At 54.6% G+C, this 24551-nt stretch overlaps 3 protein-coding genes and 1 long non-coding RNA gene across 4 annotated transcripts in view; 1 reads left to right on the forward strand and 3 right to left on the reverse strand.

Annotated features, from left to right (window-relative positions):
* The window catches only part of LOC145534150 (uncharacterized), a 694441-nt gene extending 690398 nt beyond the window's left edge, over window positions 1–4043 (forward strand). The window contains exon 91 of the long non-coding RNA XR_014074276.1: window positions 1824–4043. This is a non-coding gene — a long non-coding RNA (uncharacterized LOC145534150). The remainder of the gene's footprint in view (window positions 1–1823) is intronic.
* On the reverse strand, window positions 3969–5761 carry LOC145534081 (uncharacterized). Its single transcript, XM_081561450.1, has 3 exons — window positions 5586–5761; window positions 4874–5186; window positions 3969–4621 (listed from the first exon to the last, which is right to left on the reverse strand). The coding sequence occupies exons 1-3, from the start codon at window positions 5718–5720 to the stop codon at window positions 3993–3995; spliced, it is 1077 nt and encodes a 358-aa protein (XP_081417576.1). The 5' UTR covers window positions 5721–5761; the 3' UTR covers window positions 3969–3992.
* A 5846-nt stretch (window positions 5762–11607) lies between these two features.
* LOC145533913 (uncharacterized) lies at window positions 11608–16679 on the reverse strand. The gene is made up of 3 exons (XM_081561261.1): window positions 13225–16679; window positions 12513–12825; window positions 11608–12260 (listed from the first exon to the last, which is right to left on the reverse strand). The coding sequence occupies exons 1-3, from the start codon at window positions 13459–13461 to the stop codon at window positions 11632–11634; spliced, it is 1179 nt and encodes a 392-aa protein (XP_081417387.1). The 5' UTR covers window positions 13462–16679; the 3' UTR covers window positions 11608–11631.
* Window positions 16680–19249: 2570 nt separating this feature from the next.
* LOC145533935 (uncharacterized) lies at window positions 19250–24322 on the reverse strand. The gene is made up of 3 exons (XM_081561284.1): window positions 20867–24322; window positions 20155–20467; window positions 19250–19902 (listed from the first exon to the last, which is right to left on the reverse strand). The coding sequence occupies exons 1-3, from the start codon at window positions 21101–21103 to the stop codon at window positions 19274–19276; spliced, it is 1179 nt and encodes a 392-aa protein (XP_081417410.1). The 5' UTR covers window positions 21104–24322; the 3' UTR covers window positions 19250–19273.
* Window positions 24323–24551: the final 229 nt, after the last annotated feature.

Raw genomic sequence — 24551 nt, forward strand, 5'->3', positions numbered from 1 at the left:
GCATTTTGGGAGGAATAGCATCGAAGCTGTGGATTGCCTTGTGGGGCTGTGACATCATTTTCCCAATAGGAATTCTTTCAAGCCCTGAGCACAGCTTCTCTTTCCAGTGATTGGTGTGGGCTTGATCTTCCTTCTTCCATCTCTCGCCGTTTTGTGAGAACAGGTCCATCCTTCCCTTCTGGGTTAGATGGACTGGTGGGTATCACTTCAGTGAATGGCATTGTCAGTGGGGGTGATAATTCCCTTCTCGTTGGAAGACTTTGCTGTGAGTATTAGAAATGCAAGTGACTTCTCTTCCCCTTCCTCCCTGTCCATCTCTCAGAGCCACCGGGAAACAGAGGCCTCATCCACGGTCACACAGGCCTGAGGGGGTGCAACTAGACTGTTGTTTCTTCAGGCCCTCAGTGCTGGACATCATCCGGGATCCTCTGTGTGTGTCTTCCTCAGTCTGGTGTCCCTTCAGACCTTTCCCTAGTTTTCACAGGCTTGTTGTGTTGGTGTTCTTTGTCTGTTTGGAGACACATCCTTGATAAGCTTTGTGTTTCCACTCATTCGTCTCGCGATGTATGACCTGTCTTTTGCTTTTGTCATGAGGTCTTTCCCACAGTAGATATCTTTGATTTTGCAAAGTCCACTGTATTCTCTGGGTTTTTTTTTTTTTTTGTGGACTGGCTTTTAGTTTTGTGTGTGAAGACTCAAAGCACGTGTCCGGTTTCTGCTCATTGTTCTTCGAGATTTGTGACAAGTTTTCATGGAAAGTTTGTCTAGGGATAACTGGAAGTGAACTCGGTGTAAGGTGTCAAGTCTCCATCTCCATTCCTGTCATCCCCTGCAGTTTCCAATTCCCTGTTCCTGAGTGGTTTTAGAGACCTTGTGGGGAGTTTGGTTTCATTGGAGTTTGCATTTCCACCTTGATTCGATTCACACTGTTCTGCCCTCAGGGACACTGTCAAGGGGGAGTGAGGAGCAGCCTGCACTTCCAGCAGTGACCACACGGTGGGGCGAGTGCTGCTCTCCCCTCAGGGAGCCCCAGGCCACAGGCATCCCAGTGAGGAGCCAGCTCTGTGCTCAGCTGAAAGGAGTTAGTCTCTCAGGAGCCTCTGAGCCCTTGCCTTTGGATCACCCAGGGTGGGCATTTACTGGGACAGAAAAAATTGCCCTGAATTCCATGGACGGAAGAGCCTGGCTGTGTAGAGTTCGTGAGTTGCCGCGAATCAGACACAACTGAGGACACAAAAATTCTATAGATTAAAACACTTTTTGGGGGTGGGGGGGAGTGAAAGGGAGGGATGTGGGCTTTTTTGTCTTATATAATAGCCAAGGGAAATCTAGTTTAAACCTAAATTCACATAGACGGGAAAGGTATAGCTCTCCGTCACCCTATTAAAAAAAAAAAAAAAAAACTACTAAACTTTTCTGAAAGTTTATTTAGTAGCTTCCTTGAGCAGTTCATTGTGAAGCATTTTTTTTTTTTTCTGTGACATTGGCCTCATTAAAAAGCACGGTTTGCCTTTACTGGATAATTCTGTTCATTGGTTTCTTAGGGAACCTTGGTAATATTTGAGTTTCCTGGGGAGTATGGTCACATGACCTGGCCCTGGCCAATCGGTGCGTTCCACCTCCCTGGCCACTGTGATTGGCTCCGGGCTGGGGCAGTGCCCAATCGGGGCCCAGGGCCGGGCCTCCCGTTGGAAGCCAGGGGAAGACGAGCTGTCGTCCTGCTGGGGTAGGGGAAGGGGTGGGGCCGGGGGAGGTCAGGCTCCAGCAGTGGGAGGGGCGTGAGGCCCGCCTGCGGCAGTTGGTGACCTTCCTGCTCCCCTCAGGGCAGAGCCGCAGGCCTGAGAATGAGGGCGCTGCTGAGCCCAGGGCCTGGGATGGCCCGTTGCTGCTGTGGTCCCAGAGCTCCACCCGAGACCTGAGGGAAGCCGTCTGCCCGTGAGTCCTCTCCCGCTTGTCTGTCAGCTTGTTTGAACCATGCTGGGTTTTCTGCCCAGCTGGCTAAGGGGAGTCCCTGGAAATGCAAGGGTGTGGGTTTTGGCAGACTTCAGGGAAGACATGCCAGATGAGCCTGGGAGACTCCAGCTTAATCTGGATTCAGGAGATATCTCTTCGGGCCAGCTAGTAATTGTAGGATAAGCCTAATGAGTCTTCACAGGATGAAGAGAGTAACGTGCCAAGGTAGCAATCGATGTCCTCATTCGAGAGGATGAAGCTGGTGCTCAGAGAAGGGGGGAACTTGGCCACAGCAAGGAGGTGTGCACCCAGACAGAACCCCCAGATCCGGCCACTGGAGCTCAGGGAGGCCACTGGTGTGGCTTGTCCCTGTGGCAGGGGCCGAGGCACGCAGCCCACCCTGATTCCTGCGGGGGCCTGACTTGGGAAGTGCCATCTGGTAGCTTTGAGACTCACCAAACCAAATTGCACTGGAGAGAGGAGGGACACCTTCCTTCATCCACCCCCCACCCCCGCCGGATTCCCACATACCCTGACCCCTTTCTCCCGATTTCGGAGCCATTTCCAGAGTCCCGCTCATATGACCTCATTCGAAGTGCACTGTGGACGAGCTGCCATCTGCAGCTACTACCACAGCGGCCAAGGGCTTTAGCTCCCGACTACCTCCCTTCCTTTGGAACTTGGGGGCCCTCTACTCCCCACTTGCACACCACAGACCTTTGCTGAGGATTGTGGGGACCCTCACTCAGTTTGCAGTACGTTGTAGCCATCCCTGTCCTCTCTATACCTCCCTTGAAACTCAGCTTGTGAGCTCCTTTGGAGCAGCGTGGCCCACCTGGCTGCAACGGAAGAGACACAGCTGACAGTGAAACAACAGCTTAGATCTGAGACCCGGAAAGCTCTGTCAGAAGGGACCTCCCTCTTCACACCGTAGAGGCTGTAGGAGGCGCCAGGCTTTCGAACCAGTGCTGGGGCCAAAATGACTCCACAGCTGTTTTCCTTCCTGGGGAGGGTTCTGGCTCGAGTGGGAATGGCTCAAGTCTCCTAAGGTTCTGCAAGCCCACTGTGTGCAGATTCACGGTACACAGAGAGGAGAAGGTGGAGTCCTGCCCTGTAGGTGGTCACAGCTCACGGATGAGCCAGGCAGGCAGGCAGGCAGGGCATGAGAACACCTGAGCTGCCTTCATGAGTGAATGGTGTGGGGGCAGAGGAAGAGAAGCCGGTCTGCTCCCTCGTGTGGTGCCCCGGGCAGGTTGTCCCCAGAGGAAACCCTTACGACGGTGAGGACTATCACTGCTGTTTCCCAAGGGGTTCCGTCGGTGCGTGTCTTCCCCGGAGCGGTCAGGCCGTCTCTCAAGTACACGGGCCATGGGCATTGCCTCTCCTTGGAACTTCCCATGTGTTTCTCTTTTTTATGGAACAGTGATTTTCTAGAGGGGTTCTGGGCCACAAGGATGTTGGGTCATTTTCTAGCCTTCTGTCATGAAGAACGCTTTCCTGGGTGTTGGGGTGGTTTGTTGTTCCAGCTCCCTTTCTTGGCTTCTTTTGGGAGCTGGTGCAACAAGACGAGCTCAGCCTCTGCCTTCTGGCTGAGATGTCACCCTTGACACAGCAATGCCTGCCTGGAGATAATGATGGCAGTTGCCAAAAGGGCTTCGTTTGGCACATGGTATCTTGAAAGGACGTACACCGTCCTTTCAGATATCAAAGGCTAGTTCAAATGACATACAAATGAGAACTCTCCAATGGAGTCTTACAGTAGTTGGAGAGTCCAAAAAACACTCCGTCAGTCATTTCACTGAGAGTCATTGATTGGGGACACCAAGAATATAGGAAGGAATGCACAAAGAAAGGATGAAATTGTGTTCAGGATCGGGGGAAGGGATGAACAGGGCGTGCTTGCCTTGAATCCAGGCTTTGTTGGGGGGGTGGGGCGTAAAGATCAAACGGGTCTGAAACTACAAAGTGGTGATGGTAACACAGTATCACCAGAGTTACACAACAGTGTTCCCAAATTGCAACAATGATGAAAAAGTTTACTAATCCCAACTTAACCAACAAAAGTACAGGAAACCATACAAAAAATAAAACATCACCAGAAAGGTGGAAACAAACCAAATGCAAAGCAGTTCAGGGGAAAGGAACTCCATGTCCCCTGGGGGCAGACCGAGTTGCCAGCGTCCACGGTGAGCAGACGGGGATGGAGGCTGCAGAGCCGACCGCTCCCCTGGACGTGGTGTTTCCGGCAAGGGCTCTGGGTGTCTGTCCAGAGCGGGGGCTCGTTCTCCCTGCAGGGGTGGGTGAGTCATCGTGGGCGTCTGGGTGTTGCGCGGGAGCCAGGGCAGGCTCTCCCTGCCGAGGCGGTGACTCCTCCTCTGCCTCGGGTTCTCCTGCCAGAGCCCGAGCAGGTAGAGGTGCACGTGGAGGTGGAGGTTCTGGCTGAGGGGGTGGGACATCAGTGCCTGGGGCTGGGGGTCCTGCAGGCATGGAGATCCGATCTGCCCGGTGTGCTGGCCAGTACCCAGCTGGCCTGGTGTCTCTGCGAGGGCAAGTCTCGGTTCTCCATCTGCCCTCGGTGGATCCCTGGGTCCTGCACCTGGAGCCAGCACCTCTGTAGGGACAGGTCTGGGAAGCGGAGCCTGGTTCCAGTTGGAGGCCAGTGCTAGAGCTGGGGGAGAAGCAAAGTTTGCCCACAGGCCAGCCTTGGCATGTGCGTCTCCCGGGACAGAAAGCTTCCAAGAGATTCCCAAAGAATACCCAGCGTCGGATGTCTTTTGGGACTGAAGTGTGCAAGATGGGGGGCGGGGGGTGTGAGGCCAGCGCTTGCTGCAGGCCCAGCAGCAGCTTTCGGGGACTCGTCCCTGTGTAGCTCAGCACCCCCTCCCCACACACTCCCGTGCACCAGCCCCAGCGTCCTCACCTCTGTGCTCTGGCGTGCTGGGCTCCAGGTCCTCCTGCTGCCTCAGAGGCCGGGGTTCTCGGGACTCTGGGTCGGAGCCGGGTGTGCTGAGCTCCGTGGCAGCCTCAGACTGGGCCGCCGGGTGTATCCTGGGCGGTGTCTCGGCAGCAGGCCTTCCCCGCCTCCGCTTCTCCCCCGGTGGGGCTGATGCCTCCGTGGGCACGCTCACCTGGAGCCTGCACTGGGCCTCACGGGCGGGGGGGTGGTGCTCCGACCCCTCCCTCCGGGAGGTGGATGGGGTGTCCCCGTCCTCGGCCTCATCACGTGGGAAGCTCTGCAACGACAGTGACCGTCAGCCAGCCATGCTAGGAGTTTTCCGAGCTGGGCCTGGGCAGTGGAGCCGCTGCTTCTGCCTGCTCGAACTTCTCTTCCCAGAAGGGTCAGAGACGTGTGTCTGCTCAGATCCCCACCCGGGAGGAAAGAGTCCCACCTGAGGGTGTGAGGTCCGCCTGGGCGGCCGCCGCTGCCCGCACTCTCCCCATCCCGCCCAGCCTGCTCTCCCCTGGGGTGTGGACACAACTTGTCCGCAGGCTTCTGACCCCACATCCGCCTGGGCTTCCTTGAGGGAGACACACCCCAAGAAACCCGCATCCACACACACAGGCAAAGGACCCGGTGTTTCCGGGTGGCATGGGAGAGGCGGCCTGGTCCGTCCTGGGGCTCCCCGTGTTACCTTTCTGTTTCTCCGGGCAAAGGGCCAGAGGCCTCTCGGGGGTGTCCTGAGCCAACGTCGACAGGGTGCCCGCGCACACTGCCTGTGAGCACTCCTGAGGCCCCGGCCTCTGGGCAGGGGCAAACAGCAGAACATCCTGGCAGCCAGTGAACTGGCTGGGGGCTCCTCTCCGCTCTGGAGGCCTGGATACCCGGGCTGCGGGTTCTGTTGGGTTCTGTTGCCGGCAGGTGACATCATCTCCTGGGGTTCGTGCTGAGGTCCCTTCCCCAAAACTTCCCAAGGGAATCTCTGGGTTTCTGACTGCTCGACCACCCCCCTTAGGCCATGTGCAGGCACAGTGACACCCACACAGCCCAGCCCACAGCCCTGGGGAGGCCTGGGTTCAGCCAGGGCCTGAGCTCCGAGGACCCCACTGCTCTCAGACCAGGCTCCTTCTTCTCATAAGTGGTGTGGCCCTGGACAAGCATATGCCCCTCAGGGTTGCCCCAGTCTCTCCATCTGCAGAGTGGTGGTCATTCTCCCATCTGCTTCCTAGGTCTGTCGGCCTACGAGCAGCTCCATGCCTTTCCACCTGGGGCCGATATCACGTGGAGCTTGTGCGCTGAGACTTCAGAAAGAAAGATTCCATCCAGGGCTGACACAGCACAGAATGGGGCAGAACGAGGCCTGGATGTGCCGTGGTACCCAGGAAAAGGCACTCCCCCTCCTGACTGTTTTGAGACCCCGCATCCAAGTTGGAGGACCGAAAGGAAGACTCGAAGGTCTCCCTCTCTTATAGAAAAGAGTAGCCAACTTTCTGCTCCTCTGTTTCCATTGAGATTCTGTTCAAGTGTCCCAGCTCGGCTTCTGCGGGTGGCTGAGCTTCTAATGGCTCCCTGCGTTCTTGTCTTTTCCTCTCCAAACCTTCCGTCCTTTCCCCCCTTCTGGGGTGGAAGGGCGCTGTCATTGCTTCTACCTTCGAGGCAGATTGAGGAAAAGTCTGGACCGTCGACTCCTTTCCTCTCTTTGGTTCCGTGTCTCTCTCTGGCTGTGTCCCTCTCTTTTCCTTTCTCAGTTCCGTCTGTGTCTTCCTCTTTCTCTCGTGTGTGGATGGATGGATGCTAGGGATGCACATGTATATGATTAGATGAGGGTTATGTTTTAGGGATAGGTTAGAGGGAGAGAAAGGCTTTAGGTCGGAGTTGGTCATGGGGGAAGGGTCAAGGGTGGTGGTGGTGTTGTTTCTTGGAATCTGAGTGCTGTGCATTCTTCGTCTCTTTCCATATGAACCCCTTCTCAGATACACCACTTGCAAGGAGTCTCTCATGTTCTGTTTCCTATCTTTTGCATTTGTGAATGCTTAGCTTCTCTGTTGTGAAGAGGTTCCATTGGATGGAAACCCATGGGTGTACTTCGTGTACCTCTTTGCCTTACTTGAAGAGACCCATTTCGACCTCCGCCCAGCAAATGGCAAGGAGACTCTGATGTCAAGGAGCCTTTGACCTACGCTTCTTTCTATCTATCTCATGACATCAGTCTTTAGGGTGAGGTTTTCCCCCTATATTGAGGTGGTATGAGATCAAAACCAATAGCGTTCTTCAGATGTAGCTGTCTGGTTTTCCCATGGACATTGATTGAAGAGGCTTTCTTGTTCCCATTTGGATATTCTCCCCTTCTGTGTCAGAGATGAGTTGACCATGGATGCTGGGGTTTGTTTCTGGACCCTCCACTTTATTCCATCGATCTGGATCTGTGTGTGTTGTTGTATTCCCAATAGCATACTGTCCTGCTGCTGCTGCTGCGGCTAAGTCACTTCAGTCGTGTCTGACTCTGCGTGACCCCATGGCCTGCAGCCTACCAGGCTCCTCCGTCCAGGACGTTTTCCAGGCAAGAGTACTGGAGTGGGTCGCCATTGTCTTCTCCGATACTCTCCTGAGGATCCTAGTTTGGTCGTCTAATTTCCTTTCACACAACCTTGGATGTCCGTATCGGGGCTTTTTCGTCGGATTGTATTGACAGTTTAGGCTCTTTTCTGTCTCCGTACCCCTTTTGCAATTCTTTGTTCGGTGCGAAAATGCATTGGCATTTTGGGAGGAATAGCATCGAAGCTGTGGATTGCCTTGTGGGGCTGTGACATCATTTTCCCAATAGGAATTCTTTCAAGCCCTGAGCACAGCTTCTCTTTCCAGTGATTGGTGTGGGCTTGATCTTCCTTCTTCCATCTCTCGCCGTTTTGTGAGAACAGGTCCATCCTTCCCTTCTGGGTTAGATGGACTGGTGGGTATCACTTCAGTGAATGGCATTGTCAGTGGGGGTGATAATTCCCTTCTCGTTGGAAGACTTTGCTGTGAGTATTAGAAATGCAAGTGACTTCTCTTCCCCTTCCTCCCTGTCCATCTCTCAGAGCCACCGGGAAACAGAGGCCTCATCCACGGTCACACAGGCCTGAGGGGGTGCAACTAGACCGTTGTTTCTTCAGGCCCTCAGTGCTGGACATCATCCGGGATCCTCTGTGTGTGTCTTCCTCAGTCTGGTGTCCCTTCAGACCTTTCCCTAGTTTTCACAGGCTTGTTGCGTTGGTGTTCTTTGTCTGTTTGGAGACACATCCTTGATAAGCTTTGTGTTTCCACTCATTCGTCTCGCGATGTATGACCTGTCTTTTGCTTTTGTCATGAGGTCTTTCCCACAGTAGATATCTTTGATTTTGCAAAGTCCACTGTATTCTCTGGGTTTTTTTTTTTTGTGGACTGGCTTTTAGTTTTGTGTGTGAAGACTCAAAGCACGTGTCCGGTTTCTGCTCATTGTTCTTCGAGATTTGTGACAAGTTTTCATGGAAAGTTTGTCTAGGGATAACTGGAAGTGAACTCGGTGTAAGGTGTCAAGTCTCCATCTCCATTCCTGTCATCCCCTGCAGTTTCCAATTCCCTGTTCCTGAGTGGTTTTAGAGACCTTGTGGGGAGTTTGGTTGCATTGGAGTTTGCATTTCCACCTTGATTCGATTCACACTGTTCTGCCCTCAGGGACACTGTCAAGGGGGAGTGAGGAGCAGCCTGCACTTCCAGCAGTGACCACACGGTGGGGCGAGTGCTGCTCTCCCCTCAGGGAGCCCCAGGCCACAGGCATCCCAGTGAGGAGCCAGCTCTGTGCTCAGCTGAAAGGAGTTAGTCTCTCAGGAGCCTCTGAGCCCTTGCCTTTGGATCACCCAGGGTGGGCATTTACTGGGACAGAAAAAATTGCCCTGAATTCCATGGACGGAAGAGCCTGGCTGTGTAGAGTTCGTGAGTTGCCGCGAATCAGACACAACTGAGGACACAAAAATTCTATAGATTAAAACACTTTTTGGGGGTGGGGGGGAGTGAAAGGGGGGGATGTGGGCTTTTCTGTCTTATATAATAGCCAAGGGAAATCTAGTTTAAACCTAAATTCACATAGACGGGAAAGGTATAGCTCTCCGTCACCCTATTAAAAAAAAAAAAAAACTACTAAACTTTTCTGAAAGTTTATTTAGTAGCTTCCTTGAGCAGTTCATTGTGAAGCATTTTTTTTTTTTCTGTGACATTGGCCTCATTAAAAAGCACGGTTTGCCTTTACTGGATAATTCTGTTCATTGGTTTCTTAGGGAACCTTGGTAATATTTGAGTTTCCTGGGGAGTATGGTCACATGACCTGGCCCTGGCCAATCGGTGCGTTCCACCTCCCTGGCCACTGTGATTGGCTCCGGGCTGGGGCAGTGCCCAATCGGGGCCCAGGGCCGGGCCTCCCGTTGGAAGCCAGGGGAAGACGAGCTGTCGTCCTGCTGGGGTAGGGGAAGGGGTGGGGCCGGGGGAGGTCAGGCTCCAGCAGTGGGAGGGGCGTGAGGCCCGCCTGCGGCAGTTGGTGACCTTCCTGCTCCCCTCAGGGCAGAGCCGCCGGCCTGAGAATGAGGGCGCTGCTGAGCCCAGGGCCTGGGATGGCCCGTTGCTGCTGTGGTCCCAGAGCTCCACCCGAGACCTGAGGGAAGCCGTCTGCCCGTGAGTCCTCTCCCGCTTGTCTGTCAGCTTGTTTGAACCATGCTGGGTTTTCTGCCCAGCTGGCTAAGGGGAGTCCCTGGAAATGCAAGGGTGTGGGTTTTGGCAGACTTCAGGGAAGACATGCCAGATGAGCCTGGGAGACTCCAGCTTAATCTGGATTCAGGAGATATCTCTTCGGGCCAGCTAGTAATTGTAGGATAAGCCTAATGAGTCTTCACAGGATGAAGAGAGTAACGTGCCAAGGTAGCAATCGATGTCCTCATTCGAGAGGATGAAGCTGGTGCTCAGAGAAGGGGGGAACTTGGCCACAGCAAGGAGGTGTGCACCCAGACAGAACCCCCAGATCCGGCCACTGGAGCTCAGGGAGGCCACTGGTGTGGCTTGTCCCTGTGGCAGGGGCCGAGGCACGCAGCCCACCCTGATTCCTGCGGGGGCCTGACTTGGGAAGTGCCATCTGGTAGCTTTGAGACTCACCAAACCAAATTGCACTGGAGAGAGGAGGGACACCTTCCTTCATCCACCCCCCACCCCCGCCGGATTCCCACATACCCTGACCCCTTTCTCCCGATTTCGGAGCCATTTCCAGAGTCCCGCTCATATGACCTCATTCGAAGTGCACTGTGGACGAGCTGCCATCTGCAGCTACTACCACAGCGGCCAAGGGCTTTAGCTCCCGACTACCTCCCTTCCTTTGGAACTTGGGGGCCCTCTACTCCCCACTTGCACACCACAGACCTTTGCTGAGGATTGTGGGGACCCTCACTCAGTTTGCAGTACGTTGTAGCCATCCCTGTCCTCTCTATACCTCCCTTGAAACTCAGCTTGTGAGCTCCTTTGGAGCAGCGTGGCCCACCTGGCTGCAACGGAAGAGACACAGCTGACAGTGAAACAACAGCTTAGATCTGAGACCCGGAAAGCTCTGTCAGAAGGGACCTCCCTCTTCACACCGTAGAGGCTGTAGGAGGCGCCAGGCTTTCGAACCAGTGCTGGGGCCAAAATGACTCCACAGCTGTTTTCCTTCCTGGGGAGGGTTCTGGCTCGAGTGGGAATGGCTCAAGTCTCCTAAGGTTCTGCAAGCCCACTGTGTGCAGATTCACGGTACACAGAGAGGAGAAGGTGGAGTCCTGCCCTGTAGGTGGTCACAGCTCACGGATGAGCCAGGCAGGCAGGCAGGCAGGGCATGAGAACACCTGAGCTGCCTTCATGAGTGAATGGTGTGGGGGCAGAGGAAGAGAAGCCGGTCTGCTCCCTCGTGTGGTGCCCCGGGCAGGTTGTCCCCAGAGGAAACCCTTACGACGGTGAGGACTATCACTGCTGTTTCCCAAGGGGTTCCGTCGGTGCGTGTCTTCCCCGGAGCGGTCAGGCCGTCTCTCAAGTACACGGGCCATGGGCATTGCCTCTCCTTGGAACTTCCCATGTGTTTCTCTTTTTTATGGAACAGTGATTTTCTAGAGGGGTTCTGGGCCACAAGGATGTTGGGTCATTTTCTAGCCTTCTGTCATGAAGAACGCTTTCCTGGGTGTTGGGGTGGTTTGTTGTTCCAGCTCCCTTTCTTGGCTTCTTTTGGGAGCTGGTGCAACAAGACGAGCTCAGCCTCTGCCTTCTGGCTGAGATGTCACCCTTGACACAGCAATGCCTGCCTGGAGATAATGATGGCAGTTGCCAAAAGGGCTTCGTTTGGCACATGGTATCTTGAAAGGACGTACACCGTCCTTTCAGATATCAAAGGCTAGTTCAAATGACATACAAATGAGAACTCTCCAATGGAGTCTTACAGTAGTTGGAGAGTCCAAAAAACACTCCGTCAGTCATTTCACTGAGAGTCATTGATTGGGGACACCAAGAATATAGGAAGGAATGCACAAAGAAAGGATGAAATTGTGTTCAGGATCGGGGGAAGGGATGAACAGGGCGTGCTTGCCTTGAATCCAGGCTTTGTTGGGGGGGTGAGGCATAAAGATCAAACGGGTCTGAAACTACAAAGTGGTGATGGTAACACAGTATCACCAGAGTTACACAACAGTGTTCCCAAATTGCAACAATGATGAAAAAGTTTACTAATCCCAACTTAACCAACAAAAGTACAGGAAACCATACAAAAAATAAAACATCACCAGAAAGGTGGAAACAAAGCAAATGCAAAGCAGTTCAGGGGAAAGGAACTCCATGTCCCCTGGGGGCAGACCGAGTTGCCAGCGTCCACGGTGAGCAGACGGGGATGGAGGCTGCAGAGCCGACCGCTCCCCTGGACGTGGTGTTTCCGGCAAGGGCTCTGGGTGTCTGTCCAGAGCGGGGGCTCGTTCTCCCTGCAGGGGTGGGTGAGTCATCGTGGGCGTCTGGGTGTTGCGCGGGAGCCAGGGCAGGCTCTCCCTGCCGAGGCGGTGACTCCTCCTCTGCCTCGGGTTCTCCTGCCAGAGCCCGAGCAGGTAGAGGTGCACGTGGAGGTGGAGGTTCTGGCTGAGGGGGTGGGACATCAGTGCCTGGGGCTGGGGGTCCTGCAGGCATGGAGATCCGATCTGCCCGGTGTGCTGGCCAGTACCCAGCTGGCCTGGTGTCTCTGCGAGGGCAAGTCTCGGTTCTCCATCTGCCCTCGGTGGATCCCTGGGTCCTGCACCTGGAGCCAGCACCTCTGTAGGGACAGGTCTGGGAAGCGGAGCCTGGTTCCAGTTGGAGGCCAGTGCTAGAGCTGGGGGAGAAGCAAAGTTTGCCCACAGGCCAGCCTTGGCATGTGCGTCTCCCGGGACAGAAAGCTTCCAAGAGATTCCCAAAGAATACCCAGCGTCGGATGTCTTTTGGGACTGAAGTGTGCAAGATGGGGGGCGGGGGGTGTGAGGCCAGCGCTTGCTGCAGGCCCAGCAGCAGCTTTCGGGGACTCGTCCCTGTGTAGCTCAGCACCCCCTCCCCACACACTCCCGTGCACCAGCCCCAGCGTCCTCACCTCTGTGCTCTGGCGTGCTGGGCTCCAGGTCCTCCTGCTGCCTCAGAGGCCGGGGTTCTCGGGACTCTGGGTCGGAGCCGGGTGTGCTGAGCTCCGTGGCAGCCTCAGACTGGGCCGCCGGGTGTATCCTGGGCGGTGTCTCGGCAGCAGGCCTTCCCCGCCTCCGCTTCTCCCCCGGTGGGGCTGATGCCTCCGTGGGCACGCTCACCTGGAGCCTGCACTGGGCCTCACGGGCGGGGGGGTGGTGCTCCGACCCCTCCCTCCGGGAGGTGGATGGGGTGTCCCCGTCCTCGGCCTCATCACGTGGGAAGCTCTGCAACGACAGTGACCGTCAGCCAGCCATGCTAGGAGTTTTCCGAGCTGGGCCTGGGCAGTGGAGCCGCTGCTTCTGCCTGCTCGAACTTCTCTTCCCAGAAGGGTCAGAGACGTGTGTCTGCTCAGATCCCCACCCGGGAGGAAAGAGTCCCACCTGAGGGTGTGAGGTCCGCCTGGGCGGCCGCCGCTGCCCGCACTCTCCCCATCCCGCCCAGCCTGCTCTCCCCTGGGGTGTGGACACAACTTGTCCGCAGGCTTCTGACCCCACATCCGCCTGGGCTTCCTTGAGGGAGACACACCCCAAGAAACCCGCATCCACACACACAGGCAAAGGACCCGGTGTTTCCGGGTGGCATGGGAGAGGCGGCCTGGTCCGTCCTGGGGCTCCCCGTGTTACCTTTCTGTTTCTCCGGGCAAAGGGCCAGAGGCCTCTCGGGGGTGTCCTGAGCCAACGTCGACAGGGTGCCCGCGCACACTGCCTGTGAGCACTCCTGAGGCCCCGGCCTCTGGGCAGGGGCAAACAGCAGAACATCCTGGCAGCCAGTGAACTGGCTGGGGGCTCCTCTCCGCTCTGGAGGCCTGGATACCCGGGCTGCGGGTTCTGTTGGGTTCTGTTGCCGGCAGGTGACATCATCTCCTGGGGTTCGTGCTGAGGTCCCTTCCCCAAAACTTCCCAAGGGAATCTCTGGGTTTCTGACTGCTCGACCACCCCCCTTAGGCCATGTGCAGGCACAGTGACACCCACACAGCCCAGCCCACAGCCCTGGGGAGGCCTGGGTTCAGCCAGGGCCTGAGCTCCGAGGACCCCACTGCTCTCAGACCAGGCTCCTTCTTCTCATAAGTGGTGTGGCCCTGGACAAGCATATGCCCCTCAGGGTTGCCCCAGTCTCTCCATCTGCAGAGTGGTGGTCATTCTCCCATCTGCTTCCTAGGTCTGTCGGCCTACGAGCAGCTCCATGCCTTTCCACCTGGGGCCGATATCACGTGGAGCTTGTGCGCTGAGACTTCAGAAAGAAAGATTCCATCCAGGGCTGACACAGCACAGAATGGGGCAGAACGAGGCCTGGATGTGCCGTGGTACCCAGGAAAAGGCACTCCCCCTCCTGACTGTTTTGAGACCCCGCATCCAAGTTGGAGGACCGAAAGGAAGACTCGAAGGTCTCCCTCTCTTATAGAAAAGAGTAGCCAACTTTCTGCTCCTCTGTTTCCATTGAGATTCTGTTCAAGTGTCCCAGCTCGGCTTCTGCGGGTGGCTGAGCTTCTAATGGCTCCCTGCGTTCTTGTCTTTTCCTCTCCAAACCTTCCGTCCTTTCCCCCCTTCTGGGGTGGAAGGGCGCTGTCATTGCTTCTACCTTCGAGGCAGATTGAGGAAAAGTCTGGACCGTCGACTCCTTTCCTCTCTTTGGTTCCGTGTCTCTCTCTGGCTGTGTCCCTCTCTTTTCCTTTCTCAGTTCCGTCTGTGTCTTCCTCTTTCTCTCTCGTGTGTGGATGGATGGATGCTAGGGATGCACATGTATATGATTAGATGAGGGTTATGTTTTAGGGATAGGTTAGAGGGAGAGAAAGGCTTTAGGTCGGAGTTGGTCATGGGGGAAGGGTCAAGGGTGGTGGTGGTGTTGTTTCTTGGAATCTGAGTGCTGTGCATTCTTCGTCTCTTTCCATATGAACCCCTTCTCAGATACACCACTTGCAAGGAGTCTCTCATGTTCTGTTTCCTATCTTTTGCATTTGTGAATGCTTAGCTTCTCTGTTGTGAAGAGGTTCCATTGGATGGAAACCCATGGGTGTACTTCGTGTACCTCTTTGCCTTACTTGAAGAGACCCATTTCGACCTCCGCCCAGCAAATGGCAAGGAGACTCTGATGTCAAGGAGCCTTTGACCTACGCTTCTTTCTATCTATCTCATGACATCAGTCTTTAGGGTGAGGTTTTCCCCCTATATTGAGGTGGTATGAGATCAAAACCAATAGCGTTCTTCAGATGTAGCTGTCTGGTTTTCCCATGGACATTGATTGAAGAGGCTTTCTTGTTCCCATTTGGATATTCTCCCCTTCTGTGTCAGAGATGAGTTGACCATGGATGCTGGGGTTTGTTTCTGGACCCTCCACTTTATTCCATCGATCTGGATCTGTGTGTGTTGTTGTATTCCCAATAGCATACTGTCCTGCTGCTGCTGCTGCGGCTAAGTCACTTCAGTCGTGTCTGACTCTGCGTGACCCCATGGCCTGCAGCCTACCAGGCTCCTCCGTCCAGGACGTTTTCCAGGCAAGAGTACTGGAGTGGGTCGCCATTGTCTTCTCCGATACTCTCCTGAGGATCCTAGTTTGGTCGTCTAATTTCCTTTCACACAACCTTGGATGTCCGTATCGGGGCTTTTTCGTCGGATTGTATTGACAGTTTAGGCTCTTTTCTGTCTCCGTACCCCTTTTGCAATTCTTTGTTCGGTGCGAAAATGCATTGGCATTTTGGGAGGAATAGCATCGAAGCTGTGGATTGCCTTGTGGGGCTGTGACATCATTTTCCCAATAGGAATTCTTTCAAGCCCTGAGCACAGCTTCTCTTTCCAGTGATTGGTGTGGGCTTGATCTTCCTTCTTCCATCTCTCGCCGTTTTGTGAGAACAGGTCCATCCTTCCCTTCTGGGTTAGATGGACTGGTGGGTATCACTTCAGTGAATGGCATTGTCAGTGGGGGTGATAATTCCCTTCTCGTTGGAAGACTTTGCTGTGAGTATTAGAAATGCAAGTGACTTCTCTTCCCCTTCCTCCCTGTCCATCTCTCAGAGCCACCGGGAAACAGAGGCCTCATCCACGGTCACACAGGCCTGAGGGGGTGCAACTAGACCGTTGTTTCTTCAGGCCCTCAGTGCTGGACATCATCCGGGATCCTCTGTGTGTGTCTTCCTCAGTCTGGTGTCCCTTCAGACCTTTCCCTAGTTTTCACAGGCTTGTTGCGTTGGTGTTCTTTGTCTGTTTGGAGACACATCCTTGATAAGCTTTGTGTTTCCACTCATTCGTCTCGCGATGTATGACCTGTCTTTTGCTTTTGTCATGAGGTCTTTCCCACAGTAGATATCTTTGATTTTGCAAAGTCCACTGTATTCTCTGGGTTTTTTTTTTTTGTGGACTGGCTTTTAGTTTTGTGTGTGAAGACTCAAAGCACGTGTCCGGTTTCTGCTCATTGTTCTTCGAGATTTGTGACAAGTTTTCATGGAAAGTTTGTCTAGGGATAACTGGAAGTGAACTCGGTGTAAGGTGTCAAGTCTCCATCTCCATTCCTGTCATCCCCTGCAGTTTCCAATTCCCTGTTCCTGAGTGGTTTTAGAGACCTTGTGGGGAGTTTGGTTGCATTGGAGTTTGCATTTCCACCTTGATTCGATTCACACTGTTCTGCCCTCAGGGACACTGTCAAGGGGGAGTGAGGAGCAGCCTGCACTTCCAGCAGTGACCACACGGTGGGGCGAGTGCTGCTCTCCCCTCAGGGAGCCCCAGGCCACAGGCATCCCAGTGAGGAGCCAGCTCTGTGCTCAGCTGAAAGGAGTTAGTCTCTCAGGAGCCTCTGAGCCCTTGCCTTTGGATCACCCAGGGTGGGCATTTACTGGGACAGAAAAAATTGCCCTGAATTCCATGGACGGAAGAGCCTGGCTGTGTAGAGTTCGTGAGTTGCCGCGAATCAGACACAACTGAGGACACAAAAATTCTATAGATTAAAACACTTTTTGGGGGTGGGGGGGAGTGAAAGGGGGGGATGTGGGCTTTTCTGTCTTATATAATAGCCAAGGGAAATCTAGTTTAAACCTAAATTCACATAGACGGGAAAGGTATAGCTCTCCGTCACCCTATTAAAAAAAAAAAAAAACTACTAAACTTTTCTGAAAGTTTATTTAGTAGCTTCCTTGAGCAGTTCATTGTGAAGCATTTTTTTTTTTTTCTGTGACATTGGCCTCATTAAAAAGCACGGTTTGCCTTTACTGGATAATTCTGTTCATTGGTTTCTTAGGGAACCTTGGTAATATTTGAGTTTCCTGGGGAGTATGGTCACATGACCTGGCCCTGGCCAATCGGTGCGTTCCACCTCCCTGGCCACTGTGATTGGCTCCGGGCTGGGGCAGTGCCCAATCGGGGCCCAGGGCCGGGCCTCCCGTTGGAAGCCAGGGGAAGACGAGCTGTCGTCCTGCTGGGGTAGGGGAAGGGGTGGGGCCGGGGGAGGTCAGGCTCCAGCAGTGGGAGGGGCGTGAGGCCCGCCTGCGGCAGTTGGTGACCTTCCTGCTCCCCTCAGGGCAGAGCCGCCGGCCTGAGAATGAGGGCGCTGCTGAGCCCAGGGCCTGGGATGGCCCGTTGCTGCTGTGGTCCCAGAGCTCCACCCGAGACCTGAGGGAAGCCGTCTGCCCGTGAGTCCTCTCCCGCTTGTCTGTCAGCTTGTTTGAACCATGCTGGGTTTTCTGCCCAGCTGGCTAAGGGGAGTCCCTGGAAATGCAAGGGTGTGGGTTTTGGCAGACTTCAGGGAAGACATGCCAGATGAGCCTGGGAGACTCCAGCTTAATCTGGATTCAGGAGATATCTCTTCGGGCCAGCTAGTAATTGTAGGATAAGCCTAATGAGTCTTCACAGGATGAAGAGAGTAACGTGCCAAGGTAGCAATCGATGTCCTCATTCGAGAGGATGAAGCTGGTGCTCAGAGAAGGGGGGAACTTGGCCACAGCAAGGAGGTGTGCACCCAGACAGAACCCCCAGATCCGGCCACTGGAGCTCAGGGAGGCCACTGGTGTGGCTTGTCCCTGTGGCAGGGGCCGAGGCACGCAGCCCACCCTGATTCCTGCGGGGGCCTGACTTGGGAAGTGCCATCTGGTAGCTTTGAGACTCACCAAACCAAATTGCACTGGAGAGAGGAGGGACACCTTCCTTCATCCACCCCCCACCCCCGCCGGATTCCCACATACCCTGACCCCTTTCTCCCGATTTCGGAGCCATTTCCAGAGTCCCGCTCATATGACCTCATTCGAAGTGCACTGTGGACGAGCTGCCATCTGCAGCTACTACCACAGCGGCCAAGGGCTTTAGCTCCCGACTACCTCCCTTCCTTTGGAACTTGGGGGCCCTCTACTCCCCACTTGCACACCACAGACCTTTGCTGAGGATTGTGGGGACCCTCACTCAGTTTGCAGTACGTTGTAGCCATCCCTGTCCTCTCTATACCTCCCTTGAAACTCAGCTTGTGAGCTCCTTTGGAGCAGCGTGGCCCACCTGGCTGCAACGGAAGAGACACAGCTGACAGTGAAACAACAGCTTAGATCTGAGACCCGGAAAGCTCTGTCAGAAGGGACCTCCCTCTTCACACCGTAGAGGCTGTAGGAGGCGCCAGGCTTTCGAACCAGTGCTGGGGCCAAAATGACTCCACAGCTGTTTTCCTTCCTGGGGAGGGTTCTGGCTCGAGTGGGAATGGCTCAAGTCTCCTAAGGTTCTGCAAGCCCACTGTGTGCAGATTCACGGTACACAGAGAGGAGAAGGTGGAGTCCTGCCCTGTAGGTGGTCACAGCTCACGGATGAGCCAGGCAGGCAGGCAGGCAGGGCATGAGAACACCTGAGCTGCCTTCATGAGTGAATGGTGTGGGGGCAGAGGAAGAGAAGCCGGTCTGCTCCCTCGTGTGGTGCCCCGGGCAGGTTGTCCCCAGAGGAAACCCTTACGACGGTGAGGACTATCACTGCTGTTTCCCAAGGGGTTCCGTCGGTGCGTGTCTTCCCCGGAGCGGTCAGGCCGTCTCTCAAGTACACGGGCCATGGGCATTGCCTCTCCTTGGAACTTCCCATGTGTTTCTCTTTTTTATGGAACAGTGATTTTCTAGAGGGGTTCTGGGCCACAAGGATGTTGGGTCATTTTCTAGCCTTCTGTCATGAAGAACGCTTTCCTGGGTGTTGGGGTGGTTTGTTGTTCCAGCTCCCTTTCTTGGCTTCTTTTGGGAGCTGGTGCAACAAGACGAGCTCAGCCTCTGCCTTCTGGCTGAGATGTCACCCTTGACACAGCAATGCCTGCCTGGAGATAATGATGGCAGTTGCCAAAAGGGCTTCGTTTGGCACATGGTATCTTGAAAGGACGTACACCGTCCTTTCAGATATCAAAGGCTAGTTCAAATGACATACAAATGAGAACTCTCCAATGGAGTCTTACAGTAGTTGGAGAGTCCAATAAACACTCCGTCAGTCATTTCACTGAGAGTCATTGATTGGGGACACCAAGAATATAGGAAGGAATGCACAAAGAAAGGATGAAATTGTGTTCAGGATCGGGGGAAGGGATGAACAGGGCGTGCTTGCCTTGAATCCAGGCTTTGTTGGGGGGGTGAGGCACAAAGATCAAACGGGTCTGAAACTACAAAGTGGTGATGGTAACACAGTATCACCAGAGTTACACAACAGTGTTCCCAAATTGCAACAATGATGAAAAAGTTTACTAATCCCAACTTAACCAACAAAAGTACAGGAAACCATACAAAAAATAAAACATCACCAGAAAGGTGGAAACAAACCAAATGCAAAGCAGTTCAGGGGAAAGGAACTCCATGTCCCCTGGGGGCAGACCGAGTTGCCAGCGTCCACGGTGAGCAGACGGGGATGGAGGCTGCAGAGCCGACCGCTCCCCTGGACGTGGTGTTTCCGGCAAGGGCTCTGGGTGTCTGTCCAGAGCGGGGGCTCGTTCTCCCTGCAGGGGTGGGTGAGTCATCGTGGGCGTCTGGGTGTTGCGCGGGAGCCAGGGCAGGCTCTCCCTGCCGAGGCGGTGACTCCTCCTCTGCCTCGGGTTCTCCTGCCAGAGCCCGAGCAGGTAGAGGTGCACGTGGAGGTGGAGGTTCTGGCTGAGGGGGTGGGACATCAGTGCCTGGGGCTGGGGGTCCTGCAGGCATGGAGATCCGATCTGCCCGGTGTGCTGGCCAGTACCCAGCTGGCCTGGTGTCTCTGCGAGGGCAAGTCTCGGTTCTCCATCTGCCCTCGGTGGATCCCTGGGTCCTGCACCTGGAGCCAGCACCTCTGTAGGGACAGGTCTGGGAAGCGGAGCCTGGTTCCAGTTGGAGGCCAGTGCTAGAGCTGGGGGAGAAGCAAAGTTTGCCCACAGGCCAGCCTTGGCATGTGCGTCTCCCGGGACAGAAAGCTTCCAAGAGATTCCCAAAGAATACCCAGCGTCGGATGTCTTTTGGGACTGAAGTGTGCAAGATGGGGGGCGGGGGGTGTGAGGCCAGCGCTTGCTGCAGGCCCAGCAGCAGCTTTCGGGGACTCGTCCCTGTGTAGCTCAGCACCCCCTCCCCACACACTCCCGTGCACCAGCCCCAGCGTCCTCACCTCTGTGCTCTGGCGTGCTGGGCTCCAGGTCCTCCTGCTGCCTCAGAGGCCGGGGTTCTCGGGACTCTGGGTCGGAGCCGGGTGTGCTGAGCTCCGTGGCAGCCTCAGACTGGGCCGCCGGGTGTATCCTGGGCGGTGTCTCGGCAGCAGGCCTTCCCCGCCTCCGCTTCTCCCCCGGTGGGGCTGATGCCTCCGTGGGCACGCTCACCTGGAGCCTGCACTGGGCCTCACGGGCGGGGGGGTGGTGCTCCGACCCCTCCCTCCGGGAGGTGGATGGGGTGTCCCCGTCCTCGGCCTCATCACGTGGGAAGCTCTGCAACGACAGTGACCGTCAGCCAGCCATGCTAGGAGTTTTCCGAGCTGGGCCTGGGCAGTGGAGCCGCTGCTTCTGCCTGCTCGAACTTCTCTTCCCAGAAGGGTCAGAGACGTGTGTCTGCTCAGATCCCCACCCGGGAGGAAAGAGTCCCACCTGAGGGTGTGAGGTCCGCCTGGGCGGCCGCCGCTGCCCGCACTCTCCCCATCCCGCCCAGCCTGCTCTCCCCTGGGGTGTGGACACAACTTGTCCGCAGGCTTCTGACCCCACATCCGCCTGGGCTTCCTTGAGGGAGACACACCCCAAGAAACCCGCATCCACACACACAGGCAAAGGACCCGGTGTTTCCGGGTGGCATGGGAGAGGCGGCCTGGTCCGTCCTGGGGCTCCCCGTGTTACCTTTCTGTTTCTCCGGGCAAAGGGCCAGAGGCCTCTCGGGGGTGTCCTGAGCCAACGTCGACAGGGTGCCCGCGCACACTGCCTGTGAGCACTCCTGAGGCCCCGGCCTCTGGGCAGGGGCAAACAGCAGAACATCCTGGCAGCCAGTGAACTGGCTGGGGGCTCCTCTCCGCTCTGGAGGCCTGGATACCCGGGCTGCGGGTTCTGTTGGGTTCTGTTGCCGGCAGGTGACATCATCTCCTGGGGTTCGTGCTGAGGTCCCTTCCCCAAAACTTCCCAAGGGAATCTCTGGGTTTCTGACTGCTCGACCACCCCCCTTAGGCCATGTGCAGGCACAGTGACACCCACACAGCCCAGCCCACAGCCCTGGGGAGGCCTGGGTTCAGCCAGGGCCTGAGCTCCGAGGACCCCACTGCTCTCAGACCAGGCTCCTTCTTCTCATAAGTGGTGTGGCCCTGGACAAGCATATGCCCCTCAGGGTTGCCCCAGTCTCTCCATCTGCAGAGTGGTGGTCATTCTCCCATCTGCTTCCTAGGTCTGTCGGCCTACGAGCAGCTCCATGCCTTTCCACCTGGGGCCGATATCACGTGGAGCTTGTGCGCTGAGACTTCAGAAAGAAAGATTCCATCCAGGGCTGACACAGCACAGAATGGGGCAGAACGAGGCCTGGATGTGCCGTGGTACCCAGGAAAAGGCACTCCCCCTCCTGACTGTTTTGAGACCCCGCATCCAAGTTGGAGGACCGAAAGGAAGACTCGAAGGTCTCCCTCTCTTATAGAAAAGAGTAGCCAACTTTCTGCTCCTCTGTTTCCATTGAGATTCTGTTCAAGTGTCCCAGCTCGGCTTCTGCGGGTGGCTGAGCTTCTAATGGCTCCCTGCGTTCTTGTCTTTTCCTCTCCAAACCTTCCGTCCTTTCCCCCCTTCTGGGGTGGAAGGGCGCTGTCATTGCTTCTACCTTCGAGGCAGATTGAGGAAAAGTCTGGACCGTCGACTCCTTTCCTCTCTTTGGTTCCGTGTCTCTCTCTGGCTGTGTCCCTCTCTTTTCCTTTCTCAGTTCCGTCTGTGTCTTCCTCTTTCTCTCTCGTGTGTGGATGGATGGATGCTAGGGATGCACATGTATATGATTAGATGAGGGTTATGTTTTAGGGATAGGTTAGAGGGAGAGAAAGGCTTTAGGTCGGAGTTGGTCATGGGGGAAGGGTCAAGGGTGGTGGTGGTGTTGTTTCTTGGAATCTGAGTGCTGTGCATTCTTCGTCTCTTTCCATATGAACCCCTTCTCAGATACACCACTTGCAAGGAGTCTCTCATGTTCTGTTTCCTATCTTTTGCATTTGTGAATGCTTAGCTTCTCTGTTGTGAAGAGGTTCCATTGGATGGAAACCCATGGGTGTACTTCGTGTACCTCTTTGCCTTACTTGAAGAGACCCATTTCGACCTCCGCCCAGCAAATGGCAAGGAGACTCTGATGTTAAGGAGCCTTTGACCTACGCTTCTTTCTAGCTATCTCATGACATCAGTCTTTAGGGTGAGGTTTTCCCCCTATATTGAGGTGGTATGAGATCAAAACCAATAGCGTTCTTCAGATGTAGCTGTCTGGTTTTCCCATGGACATTGATTGAAGAGGCTTTCTTGTTCCCATTTGGATATTCTCCCCTTCTGTGTCAGAGATGAGTTGACCATGGATGCTGGGGTTTGTTTCTGGACCCTCCACTTTATTCCATCGATCTGGATCTGTGTGTGTTGTTGTATTCCCAATAGCATACTGTCCTGCTGCTGCTGCTGCGGCTAAGTCACTTCAGTCGTGTCTGACTCTGCGTGACCCCATGGCCTGCAGCCTACCAGGCTCCTCCGTCCAGGACGTTTTCCAGGCAAGAGTACTGGAGTGGGTCGCCATTGCCTTCTCCGATACTCTCCTGAGGATCCTAGTTTGGTCGTCTAATTTCCTTTCACACAACCTTGGATGTCCGTATCGGGGCTTTTTCGTCGGATTGTATTGACAGTTTAGGCTCTTTTCTGTCTCCGTACCCCTTTTGCAATTCTTTGTTCGGTGCGAAAATGCATTGGCATTTTGGGAGGAATAGCATCGAAGCTGTGGATTGCCTTGTGGGGCTGTGACATCATTTTCCCAATAGGAATTCTTTCAAGCCCTGAGCACAGCTTCTCTTTCCAGTGATTGGTGTGGGCTTGATCTTCCTTCTTCCATCTCTCGCCGTTTTGTGAGAACAGATCCATCCTTCCCTTCTGGGTTAGATGGACTGGTGGGTATCACTTCAGTGAATGGCATTGTCAGTGGGGGTGATAATTCCCTTCTCGTTGGAAGACTTTGCTGTGAGTATTAGAAATGCAAGTGACTTCTCTTCCCCTTCCTCCCTGTCCATCTCTCAGAGCCACCGGGAAACAGAGGCCTCATCCACGGTCACACAGGCCTGAGGGGGTGCAACTAGACTGTTGTTTCTTCAGGCCCTCAGTGCTGGACATCATCCGGGATCCTCTGTGTGTGTCTTCCTCAGTCTGGTGTCCCTTCAGACCTTTCCCTAGTTTTCACAGGCTTGTTGTGTTGGTGTTCTTTGTCTGTTTGGAGACACATCCTTGATAAGCTTTGTGTTTCCACTCATTCGTCTCGCGATGTATGACCTGTCTTTTGCTTTTGTCATGAGGTCTTTCCCACAGTAGATATCTTTGATTTTGCAAAGTCCACTGTATTCTCTGGGTTTTTTTTTGTGGACTGGCTTTTAGTTTTGTGTGTGAAGACTCAAAGCACGTGTCCGGTTTCTGCTCATTGTTCTTCGAGATTTGTGACAAGTTTTCATGGAAAGTTTGTCTAGGGATAACTGGAAGTGAACTCGGTGTAAGGTGTCAAGTCTCCATCTCCATTCCTGTCATCCCCTGCAGTTTCCAATTCCCTGTTCCTGAGTGGTTTTAGAGACCTTGTGGGGAGTTTGGTTGCATTGGAGTTTGCATTTCCACCTTGATTCGATTCACACTGTTCTGCCCTCAGGGACACTGTCAAGGGGGAGTGAGGAGCAGCCTGCACTTCCAGCAGTGACCACACGGTGGGGCGAGTGCTGCTCTCCCCTCAGGGAGCCCCAGGCCACAGGCATCCCAGTGAGGAGCCAGCTCTGTGCTCAGCTGAAAGGAGTTAGTCTCTCAGGAGCCTCTGAGCCCTTGCCTTTGGATCACCCAGGGTGGGCATTTACTGGGACAGAAAAAATTGCCCTGAATTCCATGGACGGAAGAGCCTGGCTGTGTAGAGTTCGTGAGTTGCCGCGAATCAGACACAACTGAGGACACAAAGATTCTATAGATTAAAACACTTTTTGGGGGTGGGGGGGAGTGAAAGGGGGGGATGTGGGCTTTTTTGTCTTATATAATAGCCAAGGGAAATCTAGTTTAAACCTAAATTCACATAGACGGGAAAGGTATAGCTCTCCGTCACCCTATTAAAAAAAAAAAAAAAAAAAACTACTAAACTTTTCTGAAAGTTTATTTAGTAGCTTCCTTGAGCAGTTCATTGTGAAGCATTTTTTTTTTTTTCTGTGACATTGGCCTCATTAAAAAGCACGGTTTGCCTTTACTGGATAATTCTGTTCATTGGTTTCTTAGGGAACCTTGGTAATATTTGAGTTTCCTGGGGAGTATGGTCACATGACCTGGCCCTGGCCAATCGGTGCGTTCCACCTCCCTG

This window comes from Giraffa tippelskirchi, chromosome 14 (assembly GCF_054371585.1).
Source record: "Giraffa tippelskirchi isolate mGirTip1 chromosome 14, T2T-mGirTip1v1.2.pri, whole genome shotgun sequence".
Taxonomy (NCBI): domain Eukaryota; kingdom Metazoa; phylum Chordata; class Mammalia; order Artiodactyla; family Giraffidae; genus Giraffa; species Giraffa tippelskirchi.